Source organism: Sciurus carolinensis, chromosome 18 (assembly GCF_902686445.1).
Source record: "Sciurus carolinensis chromosome 18, mSciCar1.2, whole genome shotgun sequence".
NCBI classification, from domain to species: domain Eukaryota; kingdom Metazoa; phylum Chordata; class Mammalia; order Rodentia; family Sciuridae; genus Sciurus; species Sciurus carolinensis.
This window is the reverse complement of record NC_062230.1, coordinates 38,093,589-38,120,908: the sequence shown is the minus strand read 5'-3', so window position 1 is coordinate 38,120,908 and position 27,320 is coordinate 38,093,589. Positions and strand designations below refer to the sequence as shown.

Here is a 27,320-nt window from a genome sequence, read left to right as displayed (position 1 = left end):
GGCCCTTGCTCCTCTGCAGTCAAAGGGATCTCGGCAGAACCACAGGGCTCCAGGCCACCCTCTAGTTTTACAGATGACACTCAGCAGCCTTACTCTGGCCCACATGACAACTGATTCTACTAGGAGCTGCAAGTCTGGGTGCCATACATAAGACCTCACTTCAGAGTTGGAGGACAGAGGAGAATGGGTGGGGATAGAGTAGACAGGGTCAGTGCCCTGATGCGCTTACCCAGCAGGCTCTGCAGTGATCTCTGACTGGGGCTGGTCCCAATGCCACTGGTGCTAGAGAGTGAGGGCCCCAGGCTGGAGGGTGTGGAGGGCGAAGTCAGCGAGCTGGGAGGAGAGAAGCCCTCCTGGGGAGAAGGACCCAGATCAGCTGGCAGGTCCCTGGGCACAATAGCCAGAGATAGCGGGGACACCCAATTCCAGAGCCACGGCTCTGGGCCCCTCTGGGCTATGGAACACTGGGTTGGGTCTAAGCACTGCTATGGGCATGGACCTGTGCCAGGGGGGAGGACAGGTTGGGGTAACATGGATGAGGGAGGCAGGCCAAGCTTTAGGCTATGAGGACAGTGGGTGGCAGCTATTGGCTCCCAGATTTGTGGGGTGGAGGGAGAGTGCCAGTGAGTTAGAGTTGCCAGTACTTCAAGGAAAGCCAAAAATCCAGTTTGTGTGAGAAGTCTCACTTCTTCAGTGTCTGCTCAAGTTTTACATTTATGCAGCAAGCATTCTTCCATCATCCTTTTCCATTTTTATTTTTTTGTTATTCTTGATAATTAGAAAGGACCATAAAGATCACCAGATTAAAGGTAGACATTACAGACCTAGTGCTGATTTCACCTGGGCACCCACTGCAGCTCCCTGTTGGCTGTGGGCTGGGAGCAGCCTGGTACTTACACTTGGGTCTGCATCAGCCCTGGGCATCTCTGCAAACTGGGCTGTGTCAGGGGGCACTTCCTCAGGGGCCACCAAGAGGGAAGTGAAGCTGGGGTGAGGCCGATGGGCTGGGTTGAGGCTGACTTTCTGCACCTGTGGAGAGGTTGGCATTTGAGTTAGTGACATGTACAGTGCCCAGCAAGTCAGGGCACAGCCAAACTGGGGGGCTTCCAGGGGCTCGTGGAGTCAGGCATGGCCCTACCTGCTGGTTGCTCCCAGCCCACCAGGTGTTGGGGTCAGAGGCAGGAATGCAGCCAGCAGTATCTGGGAACAGGTCCTCGTGGAATTCCACAGCCTGGTGGTGAACAGGCAGGCAGTCAGTGAGGCCCAAGTGTCCCAAGCCCCAGGCCCTTGCCCAGGGCCCTCCTCACCTTTCGGGGCACATGGTAGCTGATGGGTATGATGGCTGTATCGCTCAGCTGCAGGATGCGGAGCACCTCACAGCCCATGACAGCCAGCGCCCGACGGGGAACAAGAGCGGCACCCCGCAGCACACTCTCCAGGACACACTGGGTCACTGTCATGGACAACAAGGGAAGACAGTCAGGGAGGGAGGGGGGCGGGGGTGGCAGGATGGGAAGAGATGAGCTCACCTGGACTCAGTGCTGGCTGCTGGAGGGCGACCTCATAGCAGTACAGTTGACGCTCGCCCTGAAAGAAGCCCAGCCTGAGTTCCCCTCACTGACCATACGTGGGCCTCACCCTTGTTGCTCCCCAGGGACCTGAGTCACAGACCCCTGGTGGCCATCCAGGAAACTGATGTATGCTTGTACCAAGCTAAGTCCTTGACAGACTGTCCCTCATTTGTTCTTTGTCACCTTCAGTGGTGACACTGGGGGTGTACATCAGCACTATGGGACATGGGCTGCATGCTGAGTGCCCTGTACTCAGCCCTCTTCTTCCTAAGGCAGTCACATCATCTTGGCAACCCAGGTGAACATGAACCTGGCAGGGGGTCCCTCAGGGCTGAGCTAGTATTCCAGTTCCTCCTCTATCAGGGGACTGCAAGGAGGACATAAGCCCAGGGACCAGATTTCATGGTAGACCCAGACGTGTCCTTCTCACTCACCTTTCCTGCCAGGACCAGGAGCCCAGAGTCTGAGTCCAGCAGGGGCATGAGAGACCTGGGGAGAGAGGGCCAGTGGGCAGACTAATGGGTAAGGGGAGGGAGGAGGGCTGTGTACCTCATAACCCCAGACTGGGTACCTGGAAGGGTGCCATGGTAACCAGGAGCCTCTCAGCTGCTCTGGCTGTGTCCAGCCTGGTCCCACAGGACCCTCCACTTCCTTTCCCTGTGCTGCCCACACACCAAGCACAACCCACCCTCCCCTGGGTCCTCCATCTGTCCACCTGCTTCCCTGCCAGATTCATGCTAGGCCTGGGCACCTCAGGTCCAACCTCTACTCCAGGCTCTTCCAAAAAGACCCCACATGTACTCTGTCCCCTCTCCCCTCAGTCAGTCTAGGCATCAGGCCAGCACTACCAGGGAGGGGGTGGGTGGTACATCCTCCTCCATGGCATCCTCAAGTACTGTGCCCAGGTCATGTGGACAGGATGCTCCTGTGCCCTCTGCTCCTGAGGTGGAGGTCATGGCAGGAGGGGGCAGCAGCTGGGGATGCAGAAGGTGGGCAAGGAAGTCCCAGAACCCCCACCACTGTATGCCAGGCTCAGCCTCAACCAAGGGCTTGTCATTGCTCCGGGGTCTACACCTCCCTTCCCTGGGCCCTGAGGAAGCCTTCTACAACCACCAGGGTGAGGGCTGCCTTCTATTCCACAGCATTCAGGGAAGGAGCCCAGGAGAACCCTGAAAGGTGTCACCTATTTCTTCCTCTTGGTCTGTTTCCTGTCTCTGGGGACAGACACCCCAGTGGCAGTTGCCACTGTCCCTCACCCAGATGACAAGGGGCCCAACCTCCCTGTCCCCTACCTGTCTTCCTGCCCACCTCCCCTCCCCACCCTGCCAGGAGCCACAGTGGGCTGGGAAGCTGGGTGGGGCCCTGGGTGTCTCCACAGCTTCCTGGAGTGCCCTGAGCTGGTCACCCGTGAGTAACACAAACTCTAATTACCTCAGGCCAACAGGGTGAGCCAGGTCAGCACTGCCCTTCGAGACCTGGTCTGACCACTGCCTGCTATGATGTTAGGGGTGAGTGGGGACATAAGTGGTGTGATCTGGGGCACCCGAAGCTGAGGCTGGCACCAACGTAGTAATGGTGGCATCAATCCCCTTCAGTGGATGCCCCAGGACTTCATTCACCTGTTCATTCATGATCATTCATTCCCTTGACCAGCTGATCTACCCAGTCCTCACCCAGCCAGCATGTGAGACCAGAGATCTCACCCAGTCCTCGAAGAGCTCCACAGCCTGGTGCCAGAGGCAGACACAATTCCACAGCTACATGTGATGAAGGAAAGGTTCTCTGAGGACATATGGCAGTGGCAGGCCATCGGGAGAGGTATTCCCTACGACTCCAGCGTTAGGGAAAAGTCAAACACGTTACAGAGAGAGTTGTACGAACGCAGCTCGTAGGAAGGTCCCATGGTAGGTGGGTGTGTAGTCTTTCAAAGAATGGGAAAGGCGACATGCCTGGTAGCCTAGGCAGTGGGGGTAAGGGATTGGGGCTTGGGCTAATGTGGGCAGAGCTAGATGGAGCAGGCCTGGTGGCAGGAGGGAAGTTCTGCTTTGAGGGCGCAAGGGTGACAAAAAGCTGATGGTGTGTTTTTAAGCAGTGGGAAACAGGACCCAGTTGGTGCTGTGTGGGTCATGCTGCCTACTACAGAGACAGGCCAGGAGAAGTGGGAACAAGTGAGACGGAGGCACAGGCTGAGAGCAAACGAGCTGCCTGGGTGAGCCACGGTAGGAGGCTTGCAGGTGCCACCACGGCCCTGATAGCCCTGTGCTCTCAACCACCCTCAGAAGAGGGCTGGCCTGCCTCTCACCCCTACCCCATCAGCCCCTGCCTACTGACTCAGGCACTCAGGATGCGGGGGCAGGAAGTCACAGCAGGCAGGGCTGGTCTCCCAACAGGTCAGGCCAGTCCTCCTCGCCTCAGGCAGAGCCAGCTGGGTAGCTCAGCCAGGCAGGAGCACCTTGTTATCTATAGCACAGCACAGGCAAGGATCTGGGTTCATGGCACCCAGAGCCATGGGTTGGCCAACAGCTGGCACAAGTCTGATCCCAGGCCCCATAAACAGAGCTAACTTGGGTCTGGGTCTGGAGTGCAGAAGGTAATCCCTGGCTTGGCACAGAGCCAAAGGTGGTGAGCTGTAGTGTCATGGCCCCAAGGTCTGCCACCTCAAAGGGCTCTGACCCTGACCCAGGTCATAAAAGGTCAAGGGTCCACATCTGTCTCCACCCCAGTCCTAAAAGACAAGACAATAGTGGTACCAACTGGGGTTGTGAAAGAGGGCTTTGACCCCCTAATAATGCCACAGCATTCCTGTGCCGAGTTCATGGTGGAAGGACCAGGGTGCACTCAGAAGCAGCTCCTGGACTACACATCCAGTTTTCTCCTCCACTCACCTTTCCCCTTCAGGCCTCCTCCTAACCCTAAATATCTTGGCATTGCCCCTAGTCCAAAGCAGTTCATGTTCCTTGGGCCAAGCCAGCCCCACACTCATAAATTCCTCCTTTCAGAGCCTCTGAGTGGGGTGGTACCTTCAAAGCAATGAGGAAAAGTTGGGTAAACTGCATGGTCTCCCAGAAGCTGCCTTGAGCCTTTGAGCAGACAGGGCCGTGTGAGCCCAGGGGATAGGAAGACACTTTAGGTGGGGGGAGAGGTCTCCTCACCAGCCAAAACTAGCCACTGAGGCAAAGGGCCATCAGTCCTGTTCCTTGGGAGAAATCAGGCTGCAGTTTGTCAAATCCTCCTGGGGTGGGGGTGAAAGCAGCATCTGTGGCTATTCCTGAGGGTCTCAGAGAACACACAACCCAAGGAAAGCAGCACAAGGACAGTCTGACCAGAAGCCACACAGCACTGATTGCAAACTCAGATGATTCTGGGCCAGGCAGGAAACGAGTGAGTGAAGAGCCTGGCATGAGACAACAGGGAGTGGTGGGGACTGGGGTGACCGTGAACCTGAGCCCTGGCCAAAGAGGGCAGCTGAGACTTCCTGTTCAAGGCAAGCTGGGAAGTCCCATTTTAATGCAAAACCATGTAAGTTCTCATTGTTGGCAATGGTTTCAAAGTTGAAAGCATGCTGCCCAGCCCACACAAATCACACCCAAGGGTCAGCCTTGCCCAGGAGCAGAGGTCTGTAGCCATGTCCCACATCCATGATACAAGATAACATGGGGTGAGGAGCCCACCCGTCCTGGGGACATCTAGTTTCTATGGAAACCAAGAAACTTATAGGGGACACCTAGACAGTGATTGTCCCAGCCAGACCCTGACAACAACTGGACATGGAACATCTTGACTTTTGGAGTTAAGAGTCCTCCAAAGACCACAAAAGTCCCCAGCTGGTGTGGTCCAGCCTCCAGGGTAAGCCTCGGGTCCCCCAAAGACTCAAACCAGTCCAGCAAAGGCCGTGCCTGCAGGCCAGTGGGGGTGGGGTGGTGATGTTCAAGGGGCCCTCTGGAAGCTGGAAGCTTAGCAGGGTCCCCAAAGGCATTGAGGCATGATGCTGACCACAAACATGGAGGGGGAGGAAAGCAGAGCATTTTCCTGGAATCCTCCATAGCAGGGGATTTTTCTAGACTAGTCCAGGCCCTGGCACCCACCCACTCCTGCCCAATCAAAGGCCACTGTCAACTGAAGCTCAGGCCCCACCCACAGTTGGTGAGATCCCAAACCCTCTATCCCAGCCCCCATCTCCAGTACATTCTGAACCTGAAGCTGCCAGGAACTGTGGGGCCTTGGGCAGATGACCACTCAGTCCTTCATTTAAATTGTGGGGAAAGGGTCCAGGGATGCTCAAAGTCCTGAATCTATAATGGCCATAAGGACTCCAAATTCAGCACCAGAAGCTGTACTTAGGATGCTCTTGGAAGGGCTTTGTACCGCCTTCTCAGGAGATTTTTGAAATTGGAATTAGTTACTAACAGCAACCCTTTGAGAGGACTGGACTTCAGTCTTTTAAAAAATCCTTAGCTGGGCTGGGGAGATAGTTCAGTGGTAAAGCACTTGCCTAGCATGCATGAGGCCCTGGGTTCAATCCCTATCATCACATTTAAAAAGAATCAACAATAAAAAGATTAAGAAAAAAATTCTTAACTCAGGGTGGGGGTGGGGGGGTGGAGGGGATGGGGAGCAGAGGGGAGGGGCAGTGGCACACACCTGTAATCCTAGTGGCTCAGGAGGCTGAGGTAGGAGGATTACAAATTCAACGCCAGCCTCAACAAGGCACTGAGCAACTTAGCAAGACCCTGTCTCAAAGTAAAACGTAAAAAGGGCTGGGACGTGGCTCAGTGGTTAAGTGCACATGGGTTGAAACCAAAGGAAGGGGGATCCTTAGCTCTGGCAGGCTGGGCCGAGTCCTTCACCATCCCCCATTGCCCCGCCATGTCCCATAGGCCCCGCTGTTTGCTTCTTGTATATATGTCACCTGCCTGGTGTCACAGGCATCTGGGCTGTGATTCTTGGTAACAATCAGCATTTGCTTGCTTTTTACACAGAAAGCAGGAACCTGTCTAGTGCCATACAGCAAACTAGAAGTAGACTCTAGCAGAGGCCACCTGACACCGGTCTAGGAAGGGTCTCTCCTCGACCAGGTCGGGAGGTGGCGGGAAAGGGCTAGGACAGACCAATGAGCACCCCAGCCAAAAAGGGGCGTGTTTCCAGCGGGCCCCACCCGGACCAATAGAAAGTGGCCCCGCCCCCCGCCCCTTAAAGTGCGATCCGCCCCACTGGATTCGACTCCGGAGCCCGAGCCCGGGGCGGGGAGACGCGGACGCCGCTGCCTCGAGATCCAGGGAGCGCGGACCCAGGACCTCCTCGGGCCCGGCCGGCCGTGAAGGACTGAGGCCGCGGCCCGGTCCGGCCGGCTCCCTCGGGTGCCGCCGCCTCCGGTGAGTGTCTGCAGAGCTGGGGGGCGTGGGGCGCCGGACTGGCTGCGCACATTCGCCGTGCACGCGCGCAGACCACCGCCGCAAGCACACGCACTCCTTCGCAGGACGGTGCTTCCAGCACCGCAGGGTCACCTGGGCCGCCCCGGGAGTGCGGCGGTGGGGAGGGGTCCCTAGGCCCCTCCCCCCCCAGCCGTCCCAGGGCTCCACAAGCCCTACGGCTGGCCAGGGTGCGCGAGTGTGTGTGGTTCACCGGCCGGCGAGGCGGCGAGCAGACAAAATAAACACCCCCTCCCTCGCTTCCTCCTCCCACGGCTGGGCCCTCCGGCATGACCAGTTTTATGAATCAAACCCCTTTCAGGGGATGGCCCAGCCTTATTCTTTGGTTACTTTTCCCTTCTAGGGTCAGACACAGTAGGGTGCCCTAGTGCATGCAGGCTACCTGGGGTCTTCAGGGCCTTGTCACTTATGCCAGAACTTGGGCCACAGGCATGCAGCTCTGAAGGATGCGGCGGCGGATAGATCCAGGTGGGGGATGGACTTCTGCTGGCCAGGGTCCTTTGTGCTCCAGGTATCAGGGTGCCCCATCTGCCTCTGCCAGGGAAGGGGCTTTGCTTGTGCTATGAACCCAGTGGCCTAGAGCCAGCCTAGTTCTTTGTGTCCCTGGGCTGGCAGCACTGGGGCTTGAAGATTGCTGAGGTCCCCTGTGGTCACTGGCAGGCCAGCTGATTGGTGCCAGTCTCTGTCTCATCCCCCACCCCCTCGTTAAATATTATACCAGGGTTGCTGACAGTATCTCCTGCTTGGGCACAGGGGTGGGATCTGCATCCTGAAAGAGGCCCTCAGAGTCCAGGTGACCCCCTGCTTGCTTTCTGCACCAAGGGCAGGTGAGATGCCAGAGAAAGGCACCAGAATGTAGAGCACCTTTCCCAGGCCAGGAGCCTCTAGAGCTGGGAAATGGTCTTAATCTCCAAGCTCCCTTCCTGCTCTGCTGGACCTTGAGTGTCGGGCGCAGAGAGGGGTGGCTAGACTGGCACTCCGTTAGAGGTGGCCCAGTGGGCAACGAAGTCCAGTAGGGACCCAGCTGTTGGCAAAGCCCAACAGAGCTGGGACAGGCTGGTGGGGGGATGGGAAAGCAGTCCCCTGAGTTTACTGTCTTCTCCCAGGGGAATCAGCCCCTGGAGCTTCTGTAAACAGAGTGTCAGAGGCAGGAAGAGGGCTCTGGTAATGAGCAGCCCAGCTGGATCTCCTCCAGACCATTATCTAGGCTCTCCCAGTCCAGGGAGGAAGGACCCAGTAGCACACATGCCAGCCTGGAGGCCCGGGCACACTGCCTGTCCCCTATCTCCCCCAACCTCGAGGAGCTGCACATTGGGACAGTCACCTGAGACCTGTGGGTCAGATGGGGGTGACTCGGGGGCTGGTGTCCCAGGACATTTGTCCAGATACCATCACTTGCTTCAGACTCTGGAAATAGGAGAAGACAGATTCAGCACAAGGAGCGCCCCAGGCATGCCCCAGGCCTGTGCTCTCCTCTGAAGGCCCCTCTGGCAGGCAGCCCTGGGGCCAGGGCAATGTGCAGACAGGAGATGGGTTCACAGTTCCAGCATCTTGTTACTGACACCCCCACCCACAACCAAGCCCTGGGGGAACTGGGACAGGACCCAGGTAAAGGGAGTTAAATCCTTGTGGGGGCATTTATAAGTAGACCCTTACCCCTAGGATGCACAGCCCTGGAACTGGAAAGTGGGTCGCATTGGGCCTGGGAGACCACAGAGGTGCTCCTGACCACTGACAAGCCCTGAGTGCATGGGAAGGGGCTTAGTGCCTGCCCCCAGAGCCCCTCCCTGAGCTGGGGAGCCCAAGACTCTGTGTTGCCAAAACCAGCTCCCCTCACTGCTGTGGAATTTGCGCAAGTTCCTGGAGAAGGGGGAGGGCGCTTGCGTGTGTGTGTGTGTGTGTGTGTGTGTGTGTGTGTGTAGGAGCTTGGCCCAGTGGGTGTGTATCTGGCGTGGGTGTGTGCCTGTGCGCGTGACTGCAGCAGTGCTGGGTTTAGGGCGGGCAGGAGTGCTTCAGGGAGTCGTGTGTACTGGGGAGGATGAGGTGGGGGCTTAGCCTCCTTCCTTTTATCGGTTTCCACATTCCAGAGGCAGCCGGTTGCTTTCCCCAAGCCCTCAGGGCTGTCCAGGCCCACAGGCCTCCCCCGCTTTTCCTCATTCCAGCCTCCCTGGGTGTGAGGAGGCTGGGGGAGGCTCCCTCAGGCCACCTCAGTTTTGCAGGGTGGGGGCAGGCAAGGGGCCAATTCTTCAAGACTGGGGACGGCCCCCCCACTGGGCTCCTCCTGGGGAATGCAATAAGGCTCAGACATTCCTGGAGGCTGCCTGAGAGATTTCATTAAGGAGGAGGAGGGAGCTGCTTGCACTGAGAACCGGCGGGAGCCCATGCTAGCCCTGGGCCCCCAGTCACTCAGCAACAGTGACAGCCATGTGGAGCAGGGTTATGGCTCGGTGACCATGGTCCACCTGTCTATTTGCAGACCACAGATCCCAGGAAGGGCTACGTGTGCCAGTGTGGCCAAGAACCCTGGGACACAGTGAGCATGAAAATGGCAAGACCCCTTCTGGCCCCAGGCAGCTTGGGGCTGGCAGCCTCCCTCCGTGACTAAGGTGTTCTTCTGGCAAGTTCAGGGTTAATTGCTGGGCTAGAGCCTTACTCCATGGGTGCATGGCCCTGGGTGGGGACAAGGTGGTGAGGAGGCCCAGTGCCGGGGCCAAGCAGCATCATATCTGCCACGTGCCAACAGTGGCATCCGGACTGGCCCATTTCTGGTTGGGTCACGGCCACCACATAGCTCCAGGGGCCACAGGTGTCCTTGCCCAACAGGTGGCACCTCTCTCGACTGAAATGGCACGTCCTGCCACCCTGAGGGCTCACTTGAGCCAGGGACTGGTCTTAGTCACTGGTCTCCCTGCCCTGGGCTGACAGGTCTGGCAGCTGCCAGGTCACCCATGGTGCCACTAAAGACACCCACTTGGAGCTAGGCCAGCCTCCTGGGTACATAAGGAGGGGAGGAGGAGGAGGAGGACCCAGCTGCCAGCCAGTCCACACCTGCTAGGGAATCCAGAACCTCCTCCCTGGACAGGCAGACAAGCTGACATCCTGGCTGTCCCCTTTGCAAACCTATGGCTGTGCAGAGGATTCACCTCAGGAGCTTTTCTAAAGCATAGCTCTGCCTGGGCCTCACCTCCAGCTGCTTTTACTTAATGGTCTTTTTATTGGGTGGGCCTAGGACATCAGAATTTTTTTTTAAAAGCTTCCTGACCTGCAGTTGGGGTGGAAGAGCCCCAAGGTTACAGGTGGAGATAGAAGCACAGAGAGGGCAGGGAGCTGAAGTGAGGTCACAGAGCAGGCAGAATGAACAGAGCTTGGGAATCCCTGGCTTAATCACCAGAAGGGACCATAGTCTGCCCCCCCGCCACACACACCTGCAGAGGGGTCCCACCTCTGAGGAGCAGCCTCTGAGGAAACCAAGGCTCAGTCCCCTCTGCCCTTTGTGTGAGGACCCATGTCAGAGACCCTTAACCTCATTGCCCTGCTTTGTGGGCCAAGGGCTTCTGTGTCCCCGAGAAGGGGAGATGGGATGGACCCAACTCAGGCCTGGGGCTGTAAGCCTCCTTGGACACAGACACGTCAGCGAAACTGGAGCCAGCCGTTTTGGCCGCCGCCAGAATAGTCCCGCCTGCCTGAGGAGGAGGGGTGGGGGTGGCAGGCTCCTGGGGCTGGGCTGCTGCCAGGCCTGGCCTGTGGTGCAGAGCCCAGGCCAGGCGGGGGCCTGCACCGGGAGCCAAGAACCCAGAGCCATGGGGTCAGACCAGAAGCGCCCATCCCCCACACCTTCTCTGAAGCATCTGGCACAAGAGGGGGTGTGTGGACTCTGTCATCTGTCAGTCTGTCCAAGCTATCCTCTACCCAGTTGGGTCCATGGCCTTCCCCAGGAGCAGTGTGGTGCACCAGCTTCAGGGCTGATGGGGTCACCCAAATGCCTAGACTCTACCCCACCCATGTGCCCATCCCTGCATATAAGTGGGTGCCCACAAGTGTGTCACACACTCATTTGGGGGGGAGCATTTTGGCTCCCTCAGGGTGCTGAGATGACGAATGCCTTGAGTCTTCCTTACTCACAGAGCCCCTCCCAGAGGTCATGTGCTGCCGGGGGCTGGCCAAAGGACAGCTCACCCCCATACCAGTTTCCAAAACTCGGGACACCCCACCCCACCCCCGACGGTGGAGGCAGCCTTGCTGTGGAAGCCTTGAACCTGGGTCCAGCAGCCTCCTGTTGACATAAAGGTACAGAGCAGCTCCTGTGGGAACTCTTGGCCCCGCAGTGGGAGGGCAGGCAGGACTCCACGTGTACAGGTGACACCCTTGGTAACTAACGTTCACCAACCCCCCAAAGACAAAGGAAAGTGGTGGAACTTTGACTCCCTGTCATGGTTCCTGGAGAGTCCTGGAGAGCCCAGGACTCTGCATCCTGCCTCTGTCCACCACACCATGGTGGGGTTGGGTGAAGCTGAGACCCAGAGTCCACAGGAGGGAGACTGGGCCCTCACTGTTGCCCTCCCTTCCTCACAGCACCCTAGGGCTCAGGGCTATTCCAGAACCCTCCCTCACCCTTAGCAGAGGGAAAGGTTCCCCTACCCTGCCTCAGCTGGGCAGATCAGATTTCAAAGCCCAGGCTCAGGCTGTCATCACAGGGCGGTAGAGACCCCAGGAGATCCCCACCCCGCCCAGTGGACACACATCAGGAATGCATCTGGGTCCCTGTTTATAAATAGTAGCCTTGGGCAAGGTGGCACAAGACTAATCCCAGCAACTCAAGCCTATAATCTCAGCAATTAATCTGAAGCAGAAAAATTGCAAGTCTGAGCACACTGAGAGACCCAGTCTCAAAAAATAAAAAGGACTGATAAAGCACCTCTGGGTTAAACCCCAGTACAACAAAACAAAACAAACAAAACAATGCTGCAGAGGGTAAAGGGGCTAGAGATGCTTATGCCAGCTCTGTAGGTAAGTGACTGAAACTCACAGTCATGAAAGGACTTGGGAATCTGCTAGGGCAGAACTTGGGCCTGAACTCAGGCCTCTGTCTCATGCTGCTCTGCATCTGTCCCCTCCACGGTCAGCCTGTGCCCTCTCCAGGTTCCTTCCCAGGGCTCCCCCATCTGCTTCTGGTGCCAGGAAACCCATGGTGGACCCCCTGACCACCAGACTACAGCTTGGAAGCCTGGAGTTTTCCGAGGCCCCAGTGCGAGCTCCTATCTCAATTCCCCATTGCAGGGACTCTGGCAAAGGAGCTCAGCCCTGCGTCTTGGGGGAATGGGAAGCAGGTTAACTCCTGCTTGTTGGGTCTCCTTGGTCCCTCCCGTTCTAGCCTGGCCCCTCTCTCCACCAATTCAGATGTACCTTCTATAGTTTATCACCTGCCAAGCCAGGTGGCCATCTTGTGGCCAGATCCAGTGACTGCTGGTTAAAAGCCCAACAGATTAGGAAGCACAGAGCCCAGAGCTGTTCCCCTCCTCCATGCAGAGTAGGAGTTCCTCCCTGGCACGTGCTCCAAGCCCTTGAAAGCCAGCCTGGATACTCAGTGCTGAGTGCTCCACTTGCACCCGTCCTCTGCAGCCCTGAGATGTCCAGGGAAGACAGATGAAAAATCCGGGTGCGAGAGTCTAGCTGTTGTCTGTGGCCTCACAGCTTGGACACCTCAGCATAGAGCTAGCTGCCTTCCAGGAGTGAGAACTCTCAACTGTGACCTTATCGGAGGCCCTCAGGGAGCTAAAGCAACAGTGTGGCCAGGCTGGCCACGTGTAGGGTCCCCTCCCCGCCTGACCCGGCCTGGCCCCTCTGGGAGGGCTGATTCAGGGGGAGGCACCTCACCCCCCACATGTACACGCAGTCAGGGAGGCCACTCAGCCCACATCTGGAGGCTAGGCCCCACCCACCATCCTCTGAGTCAGTGAGGGTGGAGCGGGTCTTGTGAGGGGACGGGGCTGGGGGTGCGGCCCACAGGGCCTCAGGTCGTCATATGCAGAGCCCCCACGGCACAGGACTGGAAGAGCCAGAGACACCCGAGGCCTCGGATTCTGGTACCTGCTTCACCCAGTACTCAGTGCAGGGCCCTGCTCAGGCAGTTCACTCAGCAGAGGTGAGCTGTGTGGGTTCTGGAGACCCGGAGCAAAGGCAGGGCCTCAGCCTCAGGGAACTGTCAGCATAGCTGGGCTCCTACTGCACACCATGGGGGCACTCGAGGGGGCTCTGAAGGGGCTTCGTCACTGCTGACTAGTGAGAGGCTCCCAGCTGTAGGCTCCTCTGGGAGATGATTTCCCTAGCAGAGGGACACTGCAGATGGGCAGGGCCTACAGGATCAACCTGGGTGATGAGCGCTACCCCTTCACCTAGAGCTGGCCTAAGACCAGGGACCTGACTTATCCTCCTTTTCCTTCTCACAGTCCAGGGGGCATGGGCCTGGATGAGGGGGAGCTTGTGGATGTATCCCTCCCCCCAGCCTGGGGCAGGCAGGCTGGGTGGGGGTCCTGTTACCTGCTGTGGCCACGTGAGAGAAGGGGAGGCCCAGCTCAAGCACAAAAGGCCCTTGTGTGAGTGATCATCAGGCAGGTGCTGGCCGCTGGCAGGACTGCCTCCGTGGGAGAGGCTGGCACTCCAGATAAGACTCAGCAGTCTCTGGGGCACCCATGGTGAGGCCCATGCCTGTACATGGCCCCCAGGTTCTTCCAGGAGCCTACGTTATGGGGGGAGGGGGCAAGCTGTGGACCCTTCTTGTCTCAGCAGTTCCCGCTAAGAGCAAGTCCCTTCCCTTAGCAGGAGGTCCAAACATGGGATCCTTCATCTAGAAGGTGCGGACCCTGTCCTGGGGGCAGACCCTTAAGGCCCTGGGCTGTTGCTCAGATTCCCTGGCACTTCTGAGGGCCCACCTTCCTCCGCTTCCCCTGAAGTGGCTGCACACTGCCACTGCTGTGGAGTGCTGCTCCTCATTATTCTCAGTGTCATGCCCACAGCTGACCTGGAAGAACTGAGAGGAGGGAACCTGTGGCTTCAGCTCAGCCTGGCACTGCCTCTGCGGCCACCAGACAACCAGTGTCTCCCACATGACCTCAGGGACCCCTTACCTCTAGTTCTGCCATGCTCTGGAAATAGGTCTGAAGAAGAAGGATCCCTGCTTCCCCCCCTTTCCTGGGGACAGGCAGACACCTGCCAAGGGTTGTAGCCAGCCTGCCCCTCCTCCAGGAACCTTCCTGCTAGCCACATCCTGGCAGTCCGCAGCCCCTGTCCTGGGCAGGTCTGACTGCACAAATGGAAAAACACCAATCCCATAGTTTCCATGTGAAGTCTTCCTGCTGCGGTCTCTCCTCACTTGGAGGAGGGAGGGATGAAGAACGTGGCCCAGGGGCCAGCAGCCTGGGGCAGCCAGCTTCTCTGCTTACGCGCCTGGGCTGACTGCCTGCCCAGTCTCTCCCAGATGCTGCTAGGAGGGGCTGCCGCTCCAGGACACATGATTCTCTCCTTCCCTGATCTTACCCCTTTCCATCACAGCTAGGCAGAGGCAGGAGACCTGGGTTCAAAGGAGGAACAGTATATCATCGCTGGACACTCAGTGGCCATCAGTCCCTGTGCTAGTTAGTCTGCACACATCAGCTTACTAAGTACTCACGACAGCCACCATCATTAATAGTAAGGTCAGATGAGCACAGTGGCACACACCTGTAATCCCAGTGACCTGGGAGACTGAGGCAGGAGGATCACAAGCTCAAGGCCAATCTTGGCAATGTAGCAAGGCCGTCTCAAAATAAAAACTAAAAAGGGATGGGGATGTTGCTCAGTGGGCAAGTGCCCCTGAATTCATTCCCTAGTACAAAAAACAGATAAGGTCGCATGGCAAGGGAGTGATGGGGATGGGCCAGGAACCAGGCTGGGGGACCTGACTCACAACCACTGGGCTCTGCTGCATTGGGGGAGGGGAGTGACAAACCCCTCCTGGCCTTCCTGATGTGGCTGCCCTCTCCGCCCTGACTCATGGCTTCTTTGCTCCCAGGGACAGAAGATGCGCTCCAGGGGTCCTCTGCCACTGCCCCTGCTGCTGCTCCTGCTGCTGGCTCCAGGGCCCAGGGTGCAGGGCTGCCCGTCTGGTTGCCAGTGCAACCAGCCACAGACGGTCTTCTGTACTGCCCGCCAAGGGACCACAGTGCCCAGGGACGTGCCGCCCGACACAGCAGGCCTGTACGTCTTTGAGAACGGCATCACCACGCTTGATGCAGGCAGCTTTGCCGGCCTGCCAGGCCTGCAGCTCCTGGACTTGTCACAGAACCAGATCACCAGCCTGCCTGGCGGCGTCTTCCAACCACTCACCAACCTCAGCAACCTGGATCTGACCTCCAACAAACTGCGCGAGATCACCAACGAGACCTTCCGTGGCCTGCGGCGCCTCGAGCGCCTCTACCTAGGCAAGAACCGCATCCGCCACATCCAGCCTGGAGCCTTCGATGCACTTGATCGCCTCCTGGAGCTCAAGCTGCAGGACAACGAGCTGCGGGCACTGCCCCCACTGCACCTGCCCCGCCTGCTGCTGCTTGACCTCAGCCACAACCACCTCCCGGCCCTAGAGCCCGGGGTCCTGGACACTGCCAATGTGGAGGCGCTGCGGCTGGCGGGCTTGGGGCTGCAGCAGCTGGACGAGGGGCTCTTTGGCCAACTGCGCAACCTGCACGACCTGGACGTGTCTGACAACCAACTGGAACGCGTTCCACCCGTGATCAGAGTCCTGCGGGGCCTGACACGACTGCGGCTGGCTGGCAACACCCGCATTGCCCAGCTGCGGCCCGAGGACCTGGCTGGCCTGGCCGCCCTGCAGGAGCTGGACCTGAGCAACCTGAGCCTGCAGGCCCTGCCAAGTGAACTCGCAGGCCTCTTCCCCCGCCTTAGACTCCTGGCGGCTGCCCGCAATCCCTTCAACTGTGTGTGCCCCTTGAGCTGGTTTGGCCCCTGGGTGCGTGACAGCCATGTCACGCTGGCCAGCCCTGAGGAGACACGCTGCCACTTTCCACCAAAGAATGCTGGCCGACTGCTCCTAGAGCTTGACTATGCTGACTTTGGCTGCCCGGCCACCACCACCACTGCCACGGCCCCCACCACACGGCCAGTGGTGGGAGAGCCCACGCTCTTACCTTCCAGCTTGGCTTCTACCTGGCTCAGTCTGACTGAGCCAGCCACTCAGGCCCCCAGCCCACCATCCACTGCTCTGCCAACCAAAGGGCCTGCCTCCCGGACCCAGGACTGCCCTGCATCTACATGCCTCAACGGGGGCACCTGCCACCTGGGGCAAAGGCAGCACCTGGAGTGCCTATGCCCTGAGGGCTTCGCAGGCCTGTACTGCGAGAGCAGAGTGGGGCAGGGGCCGCCACCCAGCCCCACGCCCCATACACCAGGGCCTCCCCAGGCCCTGCCCCTCGGCATTGAGCCGGTGAGCCCCACCTCCCTGCGCGTGGGACTGCAGCGCTACCTGCAGGGCAGCACAGTGCAGCTCAGGAGCCTCCGCCTCACCTACCGCAACCTGTCAGGCCCTGACAAGCGGCTGGTGACTCTGCGGCTTCCCGCCTCACTCACAGAGTACACAGTCACCCAGCTGAGGCCCAACGCCACCTACGCCATCTGCGTCACACCATTGGGGGCTGGGCGGGTACCTGAAGGCAGGGAGGCCTGTGGGGAGGCCCGCACACCCCCTGCTGTGCGCTCCAACCACGCCCCAGTCACCCAGGCCCGTGAGGGCAACCTGCCACTCCTTATTGCACCTGCCCTGGCTGCTGTGCTCCTGGCTGCGCTGGCTGCTGCAGGGGCAGCCTACTGTGTGCGGAAGGGAAGGGCAGCAGCTGTGGCTCAGGGAAAGGGGCAGGTGGGACCAGGGGCAGGGCCCCTGGAGCTAGAGGGTGTCAAGGCCCCTTTGGAGCCAGGCCCCAAGGCAACTGAGGGTGGCGGGGAGGCCCTGCCAGGTGGGACTGAGTGCGAGGTGCTGCTCATGGGCTACCCGGGGCCCAGCCTCCAAGGTGCCCTCCCTGCAAAGCCTTATGTCTAAGCCTAGGGGAGATACAGGGGGCTGAGCTCAGTCAGCACCCTCTGCTGCCACACAAGGAAGTTCTCAGTGCATATCCCAGGGACACGTATGTGCTGGGCAGGGTTATATGATCACCCCCAGTCCCTGCCCCTCTCTGGTCCTTGGTCTCTTCTGTGAGCTGCTGTGGCCCAGGTGATGAGCTCTGACAGCCCCCAAGCCTGAGTGCCTACAAGGTTGGCACCTGTCCCATCTTCTCAACGTGCAATCCTCGGGCCCGCAGGCCCTGCCGTGTGCTGGTAATGCGGCTGGGACCCTGCTGGGCTCACCCAGCCCAAGGAGACTGGGGGCCAGTGAAGGAAGCCCCCAGAACGAACGCGGGTGGGGATGGGCCCTGTGGCTCCAGCCTCAGCCCCAGAAGCACAGGAACACAGGAAACTGGACAGGAAGGTGCTCTGGGGACATGCGGACTTGCATCTGTGGTTTCGTTTTTTAAAGTATATTTATAAGAGAGCCTTTCCCATTTATGCTGGGAAAATGTTTTTCAAACTCAAAGACAAGGACTTTGGTTTTTGTAAGACAAACGATATATGAAGGCCTTTTGTAAAAAAATAAAAGAGAAAATGAAGTGAGTGCTTTTCCGGCTTGGCCTGGGACTCACAAGGTTGGGTGCAGGGAGGATGGAAAGGCTAGCCTCTCTGTGGGAGGCTACAGACCTCTCCCCATGGGGCACCAGGCCTGGGCTTAAAAGAGCTGCCACAGAGTGTCTCACCAGAAGGGCAGCCTTCCCAGGCAGCTTGGCCAGGAGTGAAGCGAGACCCAGGCAGAGGCAGGGCCACCTCTGTCGGAAAAGGGGACCAGTTAGAGCAGCCTCACCCAAGCCAGATCCAGCTGTCTGCCAGCAGGAACTACAGTGCCTGAGTCTGAGAGAAGCTTGTGGCAGACACGGGGCAGGGAGAATTCCCAGGGGAGGTCGTCCCCCCTCAGGGGCAGGTCTCTTGGGCAGTTATCAGCTAGTTATCTACGGGAGGGGTGCCTTAAGCTGGCTCATTCCAGGGTCTGATGGCTGTCTGGTCCTGAGAACAGGTGGTGGTGTGGCCCCAGCTCCTCCCCCAGTCCCACTGCCTCTGCAGCTCTGCTGGGAAGTCCCATTCTGCCTTCTGCTCCAGCTGTGAAGAGGAGTTAGGTGGGGGTAGAGGGATGGTGGATAGCCAAGGCCAGAGTCCTGATGGGTGCAGAGCGAGGGGCCCAGCCAGAGCTGTTAGCAGCAGAGCAGGGACAGGGCCAAGGGGCTCACAGTCTGACTCACAGATGGTACCAGGCTTGGTGGTCCCATGGTGCCCCTGTACCCCCTGCACTGGGGGTGTGCCCAGCTATTCTAGAACCCCCAGAAGCTTCAGGCTGAGGTGGGGGCGGCACCAGGGATGTGTAGAAGAGCTACAGCCTGGACTGGGTATAGGCAGCTTGGGGACAGTGACGGATGTACACCATCTCTTCCTATTACCCTCGGAGTGAGGGGTGGTAGGCCCCAGGGCAATGAGAAGCCCAGCAAGAGCTGGAGCAAGCCTCCCAGAGACCCCACGCCAATGTCCTCCCATAGGTCGTAGCCCTGGTCCCTAGCCTTGCCCCTGGCAGCAAGGAGGAAGCGGAGCCAGGCCCAGAGCTGGGGTGTGGAGTCAGCGCAGTCAGGCCTGGCCACGCAGGCTCTGGATTCCATTAGTGGCTGCTGAGGTCTCTGGCACAAGGAGAAGCGGCGGGTGGAGGGTCATGTGGACAGTGGGCGGTGGCCACGGGCCTGGGTGGGGCCCTTCCTCCTAAGGCAGTGGTGGTGGTAGCGGCAGCCCAGGTGGATTTCCTGTAGGCCTGGGACCCATTAAGAAGCAGCCGCGGTGAAGCCTGCCCCCCTCAGCAACCCCATCAGAGGCGCCTTTGTGGGCCTGTGGGCCATTGCTGAATACGGCAGCTCAGGAAATATTTTCTCTGCAAACCAAACCTGGCCTAGGGGATTGGCTGGGGTGGGGTGGCAGGGCCCAGGAAAGGTACAACCCCACCCAGTCTGAGTCCACTGGCTTTGAGCCAGGAACCAGGGGCAGACAGGGACATGCCAGTCCCCTATCCTGGGCCCTTCCAGCCACAAGTGCAGTGCCATTCGGGCTGTATGAGCTCAGTTTCCATCCCCAGTACCTCTTCTCCAAGAGGAGAGGCTCCCGAGGCAGGTGAAGCACAGCTTGCTCATGGCCAAACAGATGGAGCTCCCTGGCCCAGGTGGGGCTCCCAGCCATGGGGGAGGATTCAGGAGGTCAAGACCCCTGCTACAATAGGGGACAGAGCATAAGGTTCACCCAGAACTCTCACACTCAGACCCCCTCCCATTTGACACCAAGAAGCATGTCTCCTGGACCAGAGCAAAGCTGCTCCTCCTATTGGTCCCTCTCATTATCCCCCCATCTCCACCCTTCACAAAGCATGGGACCTGGCTGACACACAGAAAGTGCCAGGTAGCCCAAGTTTTTCACATGGCCTGAGGCTGGCCTGATCCCAGGACCAACTATTCCCACTGCGTTCTGCTCCAGCGAAGACGCACCACCAACGGGAGGACCGAGGTGGGAACTGCAACAGAGCCCCCAGGAGAGGAGGAGGAGGTGGGGCGAATGCCTGACCTACTACTCTTAAGAGCACACACTGTCCTGTTGAAACCAAGATGGAAAAGCTGTAAAACGGAAGAAACTGAGGGTGGCTGAGTGGACACCTCAGCTGACACCCTGCACACTTTCCATCTCCAGTCAGCGGGGGCTCTGGCTTCCACATGCCTGGGGGGCAGGGGACCCACACCTCTCAGTGTGGAGGCTGGCATGCGTCCTTGGCATCCACCAGCTTTGTGGAAGCTGAAGGGTGCTGGCTCTTTTGGCAGTGGTTCTGGAATGGCTAGGGCTGGGGACGGAGGGGCAAGACACTGGCCTGGACACTCATCTGGGAGTGATTTGGAAGCTCCAGTCCTTGCTGGTCCTTCCACGCTATTCTTAACTGCTGTAATTACAGGGTCAGCCTTAGCCAGTGGCACCATGGGGTCTGAGCATGTTAACTTCCAGGGGCCATGCTGGGGCTGAGTAGGAGTTGCTCCGCGGGGGATGGAGGACCTATCACTGAGGACGGGGTCTGAAGGCAGGAAGCAGTGGGCGGAAGAGCACTTGATTGCTGGTGCTGGGTCCTTCACACCCACAACGCCTCTGCTAGGGGGCCTGCAGGGAAGGGGCCATCTGGTCTGGGAAAGTCTGGAGGACAAGATGCCAGGGCAGCACCAGGGCAGCATTAGGGCCAGGGTGGATGCGTGGGATGGATGCTGGATGTAGGACCCCATGGCCCAGCTCTTCCAATTCCTCCAGGGCAGGCTGGGCTCTGCTGACCCCTTTCTTGAACCCACTCCCCTGGCCTAGGCCTAGAGCAGCAGGAGGCTGACATCTGGCCAGGCCTGTGTGGTTTCAAGAAAGCCCTGAATCTCACTCAGCCTTGCCTTCCTCACCTGTAAAATGGGCCTTTCTAGCATCCCAGCCTCCCTCTCCCTGGATGTAAGAGGATGGGATGGAAGGTCGCTGTCCTCCTGACCACCCCCCTCTTCTGGGAGTGCTCTCAGCTGGGGAACATGTGGGCAGGGGTTCTTCTAGAAGGTCCAAGGGAGATGCACTGCGCCTGCTGCTTCTGGAGCTTGGGCAGGTCCCTGCCCTCTGTGACTCGGTTTCCTCAGTTGTGAAATACAAGGATGGAGTTGAACCAGCTAGCCGAGACCCAGGGGTCTTTGCTGGCTCTGGCATTCCACAATCCCCTGCCTGGGAGAGAACAAGCCAGCCTCTCCATGAGTCACGGCTGGGGCTTCCAGGCAGGGACCAAGTCCTTGCCCCCTCCCCTGACAGCTTGCCTGGCTAAGTCTGAACCTTCCCAAGCCTCGGTTTCCTCAGCTATAACATGGGTGGTCATGCAGACTGCACGACTACTCCCTTGTAAGTGCTCATCACAGGCCTCCTGATGGCTGGCTGTGTGCCGCTGTGGACCACAAAGCTGCACAAAGCTGCTGGCCTGGCTGGGGACCCCACCAGTAGTGCCACAAACCCTCCTCCATATACTTCCAGTGGTGGGGATGGAAGGATAGGTGTACATGGACATCCCCCATGCTTCCTGGGCACCAGCCCCACTTGGGGACAGACAGGGTCAGCCGCACAGCAGGTGCTCACTGAACTTCATAAACCTCAGTGGAGTCCAAGCCCACCTCCATCTGCCACAGTTTCCCTTCAGATCTGCTCATCTGTCCCAACGTCTCTACTTGCCTATCCAACATCCACCTTCCTGTAGGTATCCTGAGTTTTCAATCCCACAAAGACATCCTCAACAAAATCAAGCAAGTCTGCCAGGTCACAGTCCCCTCCCCAAATGCCAAAACACACCTACGTGAGCCCCAAGTCATGTCCCGTGACCCAGGACCACTCTTGCCGCCAGTGGTCCACCGGGACAGGTCAGGCTCTTCAGCTGACTGGAGGCTGCCTCCGTGCCCTGCTGCTGAAGTCTGGGGCTCCTGGAGAGCAGGGCCAGTTTTCTTTTGCATAGACCTTGCATCCCAGGTCAGGCACCTGCAGCCAGGTAACAGGTGACCAGCCTGCCTCACTGAGAAGCTGGACCAAGGACCCTCACCAATGACCAATGCACCAGACCTGGACTCAGTACTCATGTGGCACTCTGGTCCCAGCCCCCCAGCTTGCTGCAGCTCCTACCCGGGTGAGGTGTCCAGGGTGAGGGAGGCCAGGGCACTGGAGAAGAAACGGGTGTCCCACAGTTTCACTTCTTGCTCACGCATCTGTGGGGAGGGCCAGAGAGAGACTCAGAGGGTCTTGTCCTGCCCACCTCAGGGCCTCCTGAAACCCAACTCCAGGGTATGTACCAGGGTATGCCTGGTACAAGGCACCTGTCCCAGAGCAGGTGGTAGTTATGCCAGGAGGAAGAATTTGGGTTTCCACGTCCTGCCCCTTTAACAACCCCTAGGTGACAAGGGACGGGGGGCGGTTCCCTCCATGGACTTTGGTCCCGGAGGGGCCACCAAAGTTTCCAGGGTCAGGCTTAGCTATTACAAATGGAATTTACCAGTTTTCCACAGCCGTCAGTCCCCTGGGGCTCTGAGACCCAGCTGCAGAGGCAGGCCGTATATGGACAGGCCTTGAACTGGACATCAGCTCCCTACCTCCCACAGGCCTCGCTCCACCTTCCTAGGTCAGGAGTCTAAAGGACTAGACATGCCCCACCTGGCAGTGCCCTGCTCATGCTGGAGAAGTCCCTACCTGGTTGAGTCCCGTGGACATGAGGTGCTCTTGCGTACTGGTCCATGCCAGCCGGCTGTCCCTGCTGTTCTCATGGGCCTGTGTGCTCTACAGGAGGCAAAAAACAGGGCTGAGCCATCAGGGTCCCCTGGGGGCCAGAGGACATGCAAACAGCTTTCTCCTTGTCATCCTGGCCCCCAGGGCCCAAGACAAGGGGTGTGTGTGGAGTGACCCTGAGCTAGGGTAGTTCTGCTACACACCCTCTGAGCAGCCACAGAAGGCCAGTTTGGTCTTTCCCTTCGAATTTCCTACGGCTCATCTGAGGCAAAGAAAGCCTCATATATACAGGACGAAGCCCACTTCCATTCCTGCCAAGGCAGCTCTGTCAAAAGACCCTGGTGGGTGTCCCACCTCCTGGGAGGGCTGGACTAAAGGCAGGAGCCTGGAGGAGGCTGAGAGGCCCCAACCCTTACCCTGATCCTGGCCCACACCCCTGAGCCATATGACCCTGGGGACCCCATGCCCTCTTGAAATCTTGTTTTTCTCTTTTGAACAGGGCTCATGGTACCCATGCTGCCCACTCCTTGGAGCTGACTCAAGAACAAGTGAGAATACATGGAGCCTTCAGCAAAGTGCTGTGCAAATAGCAGGATCAGCAGAATTACCACTGCCTCCTCAGGCTGCCATGGGCCATAGGGAAGGCCTGGGGCCGAGCTCTGGGGAAAGTCCTGGAGAGGGCAGGGCAGTGCCCCTCATGGCCCTCCCACAGTGCTGGAGCTGCCAACAGGAAAGCTCGAGGCCCCCAGGAAGGAGAGAGAAGTTCACATCCCGGGCAGGCAGCCCTGTCCCTCTGGGCCCTGGTAGGGGGGAGGCTGAGGGGGCCAGAGGAAATGCAAACAGCTCTCTCCCAGTCACCCTGGCCCCTGGAGCCTGAGACAAGGACCCTGTTACCAAAAATAGCTCACCCCAACCATGGCCGGTCTCCTCCAAGCTTCCCACGATCTCCTTGGGAATGAATGAGGGAGGGAGGCAGCCAGCGAGAAGCTGGCCCAGGGCCCCTCCCCAGCCTACAGAGGCGACCCCAGCGTGGGAGACCTGGAAACACTCCCCAGCCCGGTTGTTCCAGGGGTTTTTCTCACTGCTGCCTTCCCTCGGCCACAGCAGCACAGGAAGTCAGGGCTGAAGCCCGAGAACCAGGGCCCCCGACCCCTCTCCCAACCTAAGAGGGGCTCAGGTCAGGACGAGGGTCAGGCCATTGGGTAGCCCTGCCTGATACCCCAGAACAGGTGAGAAGTGTCATTTGGGCTCCTGTCTTCTCATCAGTGTACAAATATCCCTGTGTAAGAAGCAAACCCGATGGTTCCAACTGGCCTGCACATCATTCATTCATTCACAAACACATGAGGTCTTCCTCAGGCCAAAGATCACGCTGGAAGCCAGCAGTGGGGTTGGGCGGTCCTCAGAGGATCAAGAATGTGAGTAAAATCGAGCTGCTCCTTCATTTGTTCTTTCATAAGACAAATATCCAAGACATACAATATGCCAGGAGTTGGAGACACAGCGAGTAGAATGGAAAAGGTCCCCAAGCCCATGGAGTAGCCACCCTGAGAAGCAGACCACAGCAAACAAACAACTGTGTCATCAAACATCACTGTAAGCACCAAAGCGGAGCCAAGTGGAGGCTAAGGGAACAACTTCTGAGAGAGACTGCCTGAATGAAACCCCAGACCTGCCTGAGGCTGTCCCTGAATGAGTTCTACCACACTGCTGTGCCTCAGTTCCCTGTCTATAAAAAGGACCATCACAGGAGCTCCTTTGGAGGGCTGCCATGAGGAGTGCAGAGGAGGATCTGGTACGTATCAACGTGCTATTTTGAGAGTGGGGTACCAGGGGTTGAGTCAAGGGCTTCATGTACACTCAGCAAGTGTTCTACCACAGGGCTGCATCCCCAGCCATTATTTTATTTTGAGACAGGGTTACAGAGGCTGGCCTCAATCTTGTGATCCTCCTGCCTCAGCCTCCTGAATCGATGGGCTTACAGGTATGCACCACTACACCCAGCAGCCTCAAATGTGCTACTTTTAAAGGACAATAACAGGGTATAATCAGAGTGTAACTGAAGTCATCATAAAGTGACATTTGAGCAAGGATGGGAGGATCTGCAGGTGTGAGGTAGACAGCAGAACTAACACATACAGAGCAGGAAACTGGAAACAGAGGTCAGTGCAGGCGACAGGTGGAGACAAGTAAGGCAGGGTCAGGTTGTCATTAAGAATTTCTCATCCAGAGGCTCAGCTGAGGTGAAATGCACCTTGGCATGCATCTTCTACCTTCCTGTTCACAGGTGGAGAAACCAGGAACCCAGAGAAAGTAAGTCCTCTGCCCAGTCACTTCGCAATGGATCTGGAGACTACCTGAGCCTCCAGTCCTGTGAGCTGGGCCCAGTATCTCAGTCTGCATGAGAATGTGAGGCTGGAGGTAAAGAGATTTGCAAAGTCACAGCTAGAATGCAGCAGAGATAGGACTAGGGGCAGCCCAAGACAACCACTGCCCCCAGGTGCCTCTGGCTTCTCGCAAGCATCCCCAGATCAGCTCACCCTGGGGAAGGCACCAGGCCTCAAAGCACACAGAACCAAGCCTGGGAAGGTACCTGGAAAGCCACCCCCACATCATGGGCACAACCATCTGTTGACCCAGGTGCCACAGGAAGCCACACAGGTTGGGGAGGAGGTCAGCAGTCACCTCCTGTCCCTCTAACCCCAGATCACTGGAGTTATTTCCAATCTCAAAAATAGAAAGTTCTTTGCTGACCCTCAGGAGACTCACAGAAAGAAGCCCTACGTCTGAGCCCTCAGCTTCTCAATCTCCTGGGCACAAGAGGCCAGGCTGGAGGTTCCCTCCCAGAAGCAAAGAGGTTGCAGGTCCTCCTGGGGGAGGCCTTTGTGCCCACAGGCAACAGGGCATCTGCTCATGGAGAGGCCCCAGTGGAGCTTTACTGCCCCTCAGTCTCTGAACCAAAACCCCCCCATACCTGGAAGAGGAAAGGAGGTACAGCCAGGGCAGGCAGCACCAGTCCATCCAGAGTCAGGGGCAGTGTGCATACCCAGCATTCCAACCGCAGTGCAACCAAAGTCCCTCTACATTGCCATGACAACGCTTCCTGTGTGGGGCATGGCTGCTCAGCAGGAGGCCCTGGGCTCCTTTCTAGGGCAAGGAGACTTTTTCCAGTGGTAAAACCCTCACCTGGGCCAGGCTCAGTGCTGGGTTCCAGACACTCCGTCCTCCAGGCCTGGTCACCTGGGGTAGTCAGGAGGCACATGCTCCTTTGATAAAGAGAGGTCAGAGGGCTCATCCAGGCCCCTTTTTGTCCCTGCTCTCCGACTATCTTCTGGCCTTCAGTTGCCCCTTCCCTGGGACAGTCAAGGCTTTAGGGCTTCACTAGGCCCCGTCCAGGGCTTTGATTCAGTGAAGGAGCAGCAGAAGGGGCCTGGGGGTCAGAAAGTATAGGCCTGGCTCTTCTACTGGGCTGTGTGGCCCTCGAGCAGTGAAAGAAACATCCTGACCCTTGGTGTCCTGGCCTGGACCTCAAAAAAAAAACAAAGAGCCAACTTCCTAGGAGGACCATCAGGGTGGAAGTCCTACGTGGTCATAAACATGATCAAAAAACACAGGAGGAAGCCAGACACAGTGGTATGCATCTGTAGTCCCAGGATGAGGCAGAAAGATCACTTGAGCTTAGGCATTCAAAGCCAGCCTGGACAGCAAAAGGAGATCGCATCTCAAAAAGAAATAAAGAGTCGAGTGTGCTGTTATTACACCTATAATCCCATCTATTCAAGAAACTAAGGCAGGAGGATTACAAGTTGGAAATCAGCCTGAGCAACTTAGCAAGACCCTATCTCAAAATAAAAAATAAAAAAGACTGGGGATGGAGTCCAGTGGTAGAGCACTTGCCAAGCAAGAGGAAGGCCATGGGTTCAATCCCTGGTATATGAAATACAAAATAAAATACATGCATACTGGATAAAGAAAATGTGATATACATACACAGTGGAATATTACTCTGACATAAAGAAGAATGAAATTATGGCATTTGCCAATACATGGATGGAACTGGAGAATATCATGCTAAGTGAAATAAATCAATCCTAATAAAACCAAACGCTGAATGTTTTCTCTGATATGCAGATGCCAACTCACAATTTGAGGGTAGGGAGGAATAGAAGTACTTTGGATTAGACAAAGGGGAATGAAGGAAAGGGAGGGAGAATGGGAACAGCAAAGATAGTAGAATGAATCAGACATTATTACCCTATGTGCACATGATTTCATGACCAATGTAATTCTACACTGTGTACAACCAGAAGCCTGAGGAGTTATACTTCATATGTGTACAATATATCAAAATACATTCTACTTTCATGTATAATAAGAACAAATAAAAAATACATGCATACATACGTGAAAATAAAAAATAAAAACAAAACAGGTATGTAAATAGGAAGGAGTCACCCAAAGCTCTGTCTCTGCTTCAAACTCAGGTGGCCCAAAGCAGGGACCAGAGAGTGGAGGGAGGACTTGCCCCTGCACAGCACAGCCTTCAGGCTCTGAGGACAGTGAGGGGCTCAGAGAGGTGAGACTCAGAGAGGGCAGAGGTGGGATGGAGGGCGCCACATCCTCCAGGAGCCCCGGCGATGCCCCCTCGGAGAAGGTGCTCCTAGAACTTTCCCCAAGCCGGCCCCTTGGCTCACGCCAACCCTGGCCGCCAGCAGTGGTTTTCCTAATAGAAGCCAGGTGTGGGCCAGATGCCCTGGGCGGAAGTGGGGGCAGGGCCAGGCAGAGGACAGCATTCCAGGCCTACTGCCCCCGCAAGGCACCAGCAGGGCCAAGGCGCCAGGCACAGTCCCTGCAGTCGGGGAGCCGCCCCCGCTCCTCCCAGATCTCCTGGCTGCAGCCCCTTCAG

At 57.7% G+C, this 27,320-nt stretch overlaps 2 protein-coding genes across 3 annotated transcripts in view; one reads left to right on the top strand and one right to left on the bottom strand.

Annotated features, from left to right (window-relative positions):
- Coro7 (coronin 7) overlaps positions 1 to 27,320 on the bottom strand; it is a 52,360-nt gene that overhangs the window by 6,141 nt on the left and 18,899 nt on the right. For both annotated transcript variants that reach the window (XM_047533218.1, XM_047533217.1), the window contains exons 8-15: positions 22,379 to 22,465; positions 21,818 to 21,900; positions 2,006 to 2,060; positions 1,530 to 1,587; positions 1,308 to 1,453; positions 1,139 to 1,231; positions 898 to 1,029; positions 230 to 353 (exon numbers count right to left, since the gene is read on the bottom strand). In XM_047533218.1, the coding sequence (XP_047389174.1) occupies positions 230 to 353; positions 898 to 1,029; positions 1,139 to 1,231; positions 1,308 to 1,453; positions 1,530 to 1,587; positions 2,006 to 2,060; positions 21,818 to 21,900; positions 22,379 to 22,465 (778 nt within the window). The remainder of the gene's footprint in view (positions 1 to 229; positions 354 to 897; positions 1,030 to 1,138; positions 1,232 to 1,307; positions 1,454 to 1,529; positions 1,588 to 2,005; positions 2,061 to 21,817; positions 21,901 to 22,378; positions 22,466 to 27,320) is intronic.
- Vasn (vasorin) lies at positions 6,784 to 17,689 on the top strand. Its single transcript, XM_047533219.1, has 2 exons — positions 6,784 to 6,943; positions 15,048 to 17,689. Exon 2 carries the CDS (start codon positions 15,057 to 15,059, stop codon positions 17,079 to 17,081), a length of 2,025 nt encoding a protein of 674 aa, XP_047389175.1. The 5' UTR covers positions 6,784 to 6,943; positions 15,048 to 15,056; the 3' UTR covers positions 17,082 to 17,689.

Bases quoted from the DNA above. Each gene is read 5' to 3' on its own strand.
- Vasn (XM_047533219.1), top strand. From the start codon at position 15,057: ATGCGCTCCAGGGGTCCTCTGCCACTGCCCCTGCTGCTGCTCCTGCTG.